This window comes from Aedes albopictus, chromosome 3 (assembly GCF_035046485.1).
Source record: "Aedes albopictus strain Foshan chromosome 3, AalbF5, whole genome shotgun sequence".
Taxonomy (NCBI): Eukaryota; Metazoa; Arthropoda; class Insecta; order Diptera; family Culicidae; genus Aedes; species Aedes albopictus.
In genome coordinates this window covers 352,148,308-352,155,971 of record NC_085138.1, presented here as the reverse complement: position 1 = coordinate 352,155,971, position 7,664 = coordinate 352,148,308, and the positions used below count along the sequence as shown (strand labels likewise).

Here is a 7,664-nt window from a genome sequence, read left to right as displayed (position 1 = left end):
CATTTCAAAAGGGTGTAACTGCATTTGGAAGTAATACCTTCTTTCAAAGCTGTAGGTCGTACTGCCTCCCTTACACTCAAACCACCGTGGTTGTCGGAAAGAGGAGAGTTTTTCCCATCTGGTACATGTTGTGAAAAACATGGAAATCATAACACATGATCCACAGCTTTAAATGAAGGTGGTGATTCCAAAAGCAGTTACGCCCTTTTGAAATGTTGGTGTCGATATAATAGAAACCCACATATTACCCTTGTAGATCTTAAGGCCTCTACTCGCGGAAGTTCTTGGAGGACTTGGAATATCTTTGGAGATTTGTTCTCTTCAGCTCTTTTATGATCTTGCACCGTATAAGTAATGTAACAACAAGGCACCGAATAATCTAGCAAGATGCGATTCATCCCCAGATGAGCTGCAGTGAAACCTTTGGCCCAATCCTTACCCTGTCTATCCCTCAAATTGTGACCTTCTATCCTCGAGCTGCCACGAGTACCCTGGCTTCCACCCATCACTAACAGATATCATTAAAAAGTTATTACTCTGTATAATGTTTACTATTAAGTACAAAGAAAGATCCTCGGCTCCGTAAAGCGTTATACGCGATTGAGCCCCAAATAAATGAGCCAGATGAAAAAAAAGTAGTGTAACAACAATCCATTGATTATGCTTGTAGATCTTAAGGCCTTTACTCGTGGAAGTTCTTAGAGGACCTACGACATGTATGGAAATTATATTCTTACAGAAAAAATGTTCATGGACCTGTAGCATGTTACAACGTATTAGAAATGTAACAATAATCCATTGATTACGCTTGTAGATCTTAAGGCCTTTACTCGCGGAAGTTCTTGGAGGTCCTAGATCATCTTCGGAAATTATTTCTCTACAAAACTATGCTTCCTGGATCTGTATGACGCTACACTGTATTAGTAATGTGACAACAAACCATTGATAACGCTGGTAGATGTTCAGGTCTTTACTCATGGAAGTTCTTGGAGGTACTAGATCATCTTTGGAAATTATTTCTCTCCAGGACTATGCTCCCTGAACCTGTAGGACGCTACACTATATCAGTAATGTGGCAACACACCATAGATAACGTTTGTAGATCTTAAGGCCTTTACTCGCGGAAGTTCTTGGAGGTCCTAGATCATTTTTGGCAATTATTTCTCTAAAGAACTATGCTCCCTGGACCTGTAGGGCGCTACACTGTATTAGTAATGTGATAACAAATCATTGATAACACTTGTTGATTCAGGTCCTTACTCATGGAAGTTCTTGGAGGTCCTGAAACATCTTTGGAAATTATTTCTCTACAGAACTAGGCTCCCTGGACCTGTAGGACGCTACACTGTATTAGTAATGTGACAATAAACCATTGATAACGCTTGTAGATATTCAGGAAGTTCTTAGAGGACCTAGAACATCTGTGGAAATTATTTCTATACAGAAAAATGGTTCATGGACCTGTAGCATTCTACAACGTATTAGAAATGTAACAACAATCCATTGATTACGCTTGTAGATCTTAAGGCCGTTACTCGCGGAAGCTCTTGGAGGTCCTAGATCATCTTTGGAAATTATTTCTCTACAGAACTATGCTCCCTGGACCTGTAGGACGCTACACTGTATCAGTAATGTGACAACAAACCATTGATAACGCTCGTAGATCTTCAGGTCTTTACTCATGGAAGTTCTTGGAGGACCTAGAACATCTGTGGAAATTAGTTTCTTACAGAAAAATTGTTCATGAACCTGTAGCATGTTACAACATATTAGAAATTTAACAACAATCCATTGATTACGCTTGTCTTAAGGCCTTAACTCGCGGAAGTTCATGGAAGACCTAGCATATCTCAAGAAATTAATACTCTTCAGTACAATGCTCAATGGACCTCTGTGATGTTACAACGTATCAGTAATGTAGCAAGAAACCGTTGAAGTTCAAGTTTGAAAATTATTTATTTACAGAACAATGCTCCGTAGACCTGTAGGATGTTGAGCTGTATCAGTGAGGTAACAACAATCAATCGATTACGCTCGTAGATATTGAAGCCTTTACTCGCGAAAGTTCCTGGGTGTCCTGGAACATCTTTCTCTACACCACCATGCTTCGTGGACCTGTAGGGTGTTGACAGTCTCCTTGATTCTTCATTTCGTCCGTCTAGGCCAGCGCTTCCCAAACTGTGCGCCGCGGCGCCCTGGTGCGCCGTGAACATCTCTCAGGTGCGCCGCAGGCTCTGGAGCTAACACACAAAGAACAAACTCTTATTTTCGAAGGCAGAATATATTATTAGTTACATTAGTTGTTTTATATTGTTTAGTATCACCTCAAAACCTTTTTTCGTATTCTATACCAATGTTTTGCATTTTTGAGCAAAAGAAAGTCATTCAAAAGGGTTTTCCCTCTTCTAAATTTTAAATTGAAAAGTGATTATTTCAAAAGTCTTCGAATGTTTTCCAGAATTACTAATATCCTCATGAAACATTTAGATTTTTACAAAATTTTTAAATTTCCGGAATATTGAAAGTTTTCGTAAAGACTCTCAAATTGTTATTTGGACTTTTTATAATTCTGCTTAGTTTTCAATTTTCTCAATAGCTTCACAGTTAAAAAATGTTACATCATTTAAGCTGTAACAAAAGGATCTCGTCATATTGCACAGATTTATAACTTTACAGCTTGCTCCCAGTATGAAGCTTGCATTCAACATTCCACACAAGAAGTTCTTTTATGTAAATTCTAGTGAAATGACATAGAAAATTGTATGCTAAACTTGTTTACGTCGGGTCGAGGGGCGAATCACTGCCAAAACAACTGAATCGAAATTGTGCTAGAAAATTCGTGATTTGCCCTTATTGCGTTGAAAAATGCATAAAAATGCGCCATAAAATTCAATGCGTTGGAAAATGCATTTTTAAACGCTAATTCGCCAATGCGCAACAAAATGCACCAATGCGTAATGTCAATACGCAAGGCTGAATCGAAAATGCTCTAGTGATCCGCCCCTCGCGTCGGGTATAATTTTCAGAAGTTTTTGCTGTGTTGTAGTTCAAAGTAAATATTTCAAGAAACATCACTATCATAACTTGTTTGTTTGTCTCTATAATTGAGATTTCCAGCTCTAGGCTGGTTTAGCTCCTCATCGTAAAAAATAAAAAAGCAACAATTTATGTGTTGATTTCATGCATGACACTGAAAACCGCCTTTTTGAGTTGTTGAGTTGAGTTTCTCTAAAATTTTGTAATCTACGTACTTTATTTAACAAATTTAAAAGTTTTGCAAAGCAATCCTCCAGAAATCTGAAATTCGTGTTAAGTTCTGCGAATTTTTAAACAATTTTTCTTTTTTTTTCGAATTATAAAAAAAACATGACATTGGAGGCTTTTCACGATTTATATTTGAAATTTTGAACTGAAGGTGTAAAAATTATTAAAATTCTTTGTTAAAAAGTTGTTGGTGCGCCGCGATAATTTTGAAAATTTGAAAAGGCGCCGCGGTAGCAAAAAGTTTGGGAACCTCTGGTCTAGGCAGTCCTTAACACCCCAAAATATAAATAACGTTTGGCATAAAATGATTTCAGTAAAAAGTGAACTACATACTTAACGTAAAAGAATGATAAGTATACAAAAGAAGGATAGTACATTATAATGGATTAATTTTTATGGATATAATATGCAGACAAGGATGATTTGCTGGAAAGAACCATTACCGGAATCTAAATTGCTTGTATCGATGAAGAACAGCCTATATACAAAAGAAGGAACATTCCCCTTCTGAAAAAAAAAATCAAATTCATGGAAGCAAAAGGTTATTTCGAAAATAAGAGATCCAATATAATGCACCAACAACAAGTTTGCCTTCTTTCCCTTGAAGGCTGTTCTTTAATTTTTCTCCAGAGGGGAAATTTGTTTCACATATTCTTTATGCCAATCGTCCTTTATGCCAAACGTCCCTTATGCCAAATTTCCTTTATGCCAAACGTCCTTTATGCCAAATGTCCTTTATGCCAAACGGCTTTATGCCAAACGTACCAGATCCGTAAAAAAAGACCTTAGTGTACTAATTATGATAGTGACACTATAATAGAAATTGGTTTAGGTACATAAAGGTAGATAATATTAAGAAGTTATTACAAGAAAAATAATTAAACAAGAGAGCCTAGGTTCGATGACGAGGACAAGTAGTGAATGAAATGGAGGAAGAACCACTAATTATTAAACACAATGCACCATACACCACATTAACATAATAAAAGTAAGGGGGGGTTGGTTTGTAGGATATAACACTACGCATAGAAATGAAGATTGTAAAGATCATAGGAGGCATAGACACGATGGGGCAGTTAGGCTCGGTGGATGACATGAAGAGGAACAATAATAAACACGGAGTGCGAGTTCATGAATATTATCGAAACTTTAGTTATTCTTAATTCATACGAACTCCGAATACCTCGTACTCTACAGTTTACCATAGCTGGATTAAATGATATTTTTTTTATTCTTTTGTTAATTCAGGTTAGTTTTTATTAAGGAAAAGAACAGTTTACTGTGACATAGCATTTACGAAGGTCAGATTTCAGGGCAAATTAGTTCAACTTTTTGATCAACTCCACCAAAACCTCATCTTCAAACAATTTCTGCAATATTGTTCGGTACTTCCGAAGCAGCTTTGCGTACTCACCCGGAGGATGACCCTTGGCATACCGTTGAATCAATTGCTGCAGAGCGTTAATCCTATCCGATGCAATGCTATTTTCGTTCTCAATTATTTCATTCAACACGCGCAAATCGCTGTGAAATGAATGGTGCGGTTGGCGTCTGTTCTTGCTCAGCTTCTTTTGACTTGAGTTTGGAGCGCATACTTGGCAAATGCAAGTGAAATCAAACACCCCCATTTGCGCAAAGAATCGAGCGTCGGAGACTTCGTCCTTTACGTAACCGTACGAGATGCAGATTTGCTCACCCTTTTGGATTGGGCTTACCACAACGATTTTGATCTGTCCAGAACTGTATAGAACGTGTGCGTTAGGATTGCAAGAATGGTTGCAGAGTGATGCAATCGAGTATAGTTCGGTTTTATATTCGTGTCTTACGCCAATACTCATTCTGGTCGCCATAGTCATGTAGTCGTCCATGGCTTGCAACAGAAAGTTTCGCTGATTTTCACCGACGAATAACGAACCTACCAATGGATGTTCGAGGTAGATGTCATAAAGGATCGCCAAAATGAAGCGGTTGTAAGTGTGCACTTGAGGGCTGAGTAGCTTAACCTTTGCGGTATGAAACAGTTTGAAAATGTCCAACGGATTAGTGTATTCCAAACTGAGTGGATCATTTCCATTGCGGTCATTTTCTTTGCAGTAGTTCATCATATCGTCCACGCTGTCGTTGAACTGGGTAAGCCCATAGAAGAGCCATGTCAATCCAGGAATGAAAATACCATGAGGAACCATATTCAGTCTATCTTTTATGCCGCACTCGAAACGATGGCATTCCTTCCAACCGTTCGTCAAGCATTCTTCATTGCAGTACATCACAAATACGCAGTGCGGACATGGAATCAATGAGTAGACATTGTCCGATGCACAATGATGGCAAGCTTGAAATTTACGTCTCGTATCAACGTTTACCATTGCTGGTCCTTCTCGAAGAATGACATCTCCAACTTTGAAATCCTGTTCGGCCTTCATGCCTCGTCCGTAACGTGGGAATTCGCCTGTTCCGACACCCTTCGCCAAGCAAGGAATGGAGAGATTAGATTCCAAATTCATCCCCTTCTTCAGCACTTCCGGGATCACTCTTTCTCCGGATTCAATCTTCATTCTGCAGTTCAGCTCGCGAACTTCCAACTTTGGAAATAGCCTGGCCGGATAGTTGTTCTGACGGGCCAATCTGATATTCAACAAGGCAAACTCATATTCTTTCGAATCGTAGTAGACAGCCGACCTGAAAAGAAATTTGAAACTTTTCATTTACTTTGCAATATTTGGTGGGCAATAAGAACGCAAGGAAGAGCGCAAGTCAATTTCTTAAGCCGACTATAGGGCACTGCACTGTTTTGATTTTGTATGGGACTTTGACGTTTCGTGGCCTTGTTGTTTACAAAATTTCTGTAAGAGTGAAAGAGAAGGAGAGATTTTCATGTAGTGCCCTATAGAGCACTATATGGAATTCATTCCTTCTCTTTCACTCTTACAGAAATTTTGTAAACAACAAGGCCAAGAAACATCAAAATCCCATACAAAATCAATACAATGCAGTGCCCTATTTCTCGTTTAGGTTTTTTGGACCTTTTGAACAAGCCCGCTAAACTGTTGTGACATTAAATTTTGCTCGTTGCCAAAAGTAATATCATATACAGGGTGTTTGTTTCCGGAATGCAGATATTTTTAGGGTAATGTTGGACGTAATTTTTGAACGTTCCCTTATGCTAAGTGCGAAAGGGGTACAGTGGGGTAGGAAATGCGTAATAATTGCCGGACGTTCACTACCCGAAACCGAAACCAAGTTTATCGTTCATGCACTCACCTGTTGGCAAATGCTATGCCCAAATCCTCCGAATCTCCACAAGCCCAGCAAATACTCTCGTTGTACTTCAACAACGCGCCCAGGTAGTCCTTCTTCCCGTACAATGTGTTTCCCTCTTGACGCAGTTTGGCCGCACGCTCGTTGCACTTGGGTGGGTCGAGCTCATCCCGACCGACTTGCTCCTTGTATCTATCGTAGACCATTTGTGGCGGATGTTGCCGGACGTAATCCCGCAAGGCGAATATATCACCACTGCGGAACATCTCGGGGCACCTTTCGAGCGCCTTGTGTATATACGGCGTCATCGGAAGCAATGAGTAGGCCTCGTAGGCCTCAGCATTTTCCTGCTGCTCTGCTTCATTGCTCAAAGCAAAAGACATAACAGTTGACTGGAACATCGTTCGAGATTGGCTGTAGCGCTGTAGATTAGGCAGTTTTCATTTTTCAGTCAATCAATTTTGTATTTTTTATAACATGCTAATTCTACACGGATTTTATAATTATTATCAGAGCAATATGTAGATACTCACCTTGAATTCTATCGAGAAAAAATGCAAATCCTGGATACCAACGGGCCAATAAAATCTGGAACTTATAAGTGAACGAATGCTGCAGAAAACGTGAAGGTTCGGAAGGTTCACCATGCAGACGTTGATTTTTTCCCACGTTTTTTTTTTAAACGGAACACGCTAAACTGTTCTTGCTCAAAACATAATCGACGCCCTCGTTCAAACTACACTGAACCAAAACTTCCCGCTCGGAAATTCCAACTAGAAATTTACACTGCAAAAACTGCAAATATTTATTTTATTGACGATCTTGCGCCAAATACGACGCACAGGCAAACAAAATTGTCCCACCACAAAATATGCACACCGGTTTCAGCATACATTGGTTGATGTCGCCGCTACAGTTTTCCAGTAACAGAGCGTTATTTTAGGGTGGTGTTTCGACTAAGCGGTTTGTTTATGCACTATTTCCTTTGTTGTTGGATGTGTGAACATTGTGCTGTCAAAGATTGAACATTTGCACGATCGTCGCGAAATCTTTGCAAAGCTCAATATGTGAAATTATTGCGCATTTCCCACCCCACTGGACCCCTTTCGCAGTTAGTATAAGTGCGGGATCGTGAATAAAAC

At 39.4% G+C, this 7,664-nt stretch overlaps 1 protein-coding gene across 1 annotated transcript; it reads right to left on the bottom strand.

Annotated features, from left to right (window-relative positions):
* Positions 1–4,320: 4,320 nt before the first annotated feature.
* Positions 4,321–7,217, bottom strand: LOC115268088 (SET and MYND domain-containing protein 4-like). The gene is made up of 3 exons (XM_062859789.1): positions 7,056–7,217; positions 6,526–6,944; positions 4,321–5,943 (listed from the first exon to the last, which is right to left on the bottom strand). The coding sequence occupies exons 1-3, from the start codon at positions 7,167–7,169 to the stop codon at positions 4,584–4,586; spliced, it is 1,893 nt and encodes a 630-aa protein (XP_062715773.1). The 5' UTR covers positions 7,170–7,217; the 3' UTR covers positions 4,321–4,583.
* Between the last annotated feature and the right edge of the window lie 447 nt (positions 7,218–7,664).

Bases quoted from the DNA above. Each gene is read 5' to 3' on its own strand.
- LOC115268088 (XM_062859789.1), bottom strand. From the start codon at position 7,169: ATGGTGAACCTTCCGAACCTTCACGTTTTCTGCAGCATTCGTTCACTT. The intron at 6,945-7,055 runs GTGAGTATCTAC...CCTAATCTACAG, and splicing joins TTTTCTCGATAGAATTCAAG to CGCTACAGCCAATCTCGAAC. The intron at 5,944-6,525 runs GTGAGTGCATGA...ATTTCTTTTCAG, and splicing joins GGCATAGCATTTGCCAACAG to GTCGGCTGTCTACTACGATT.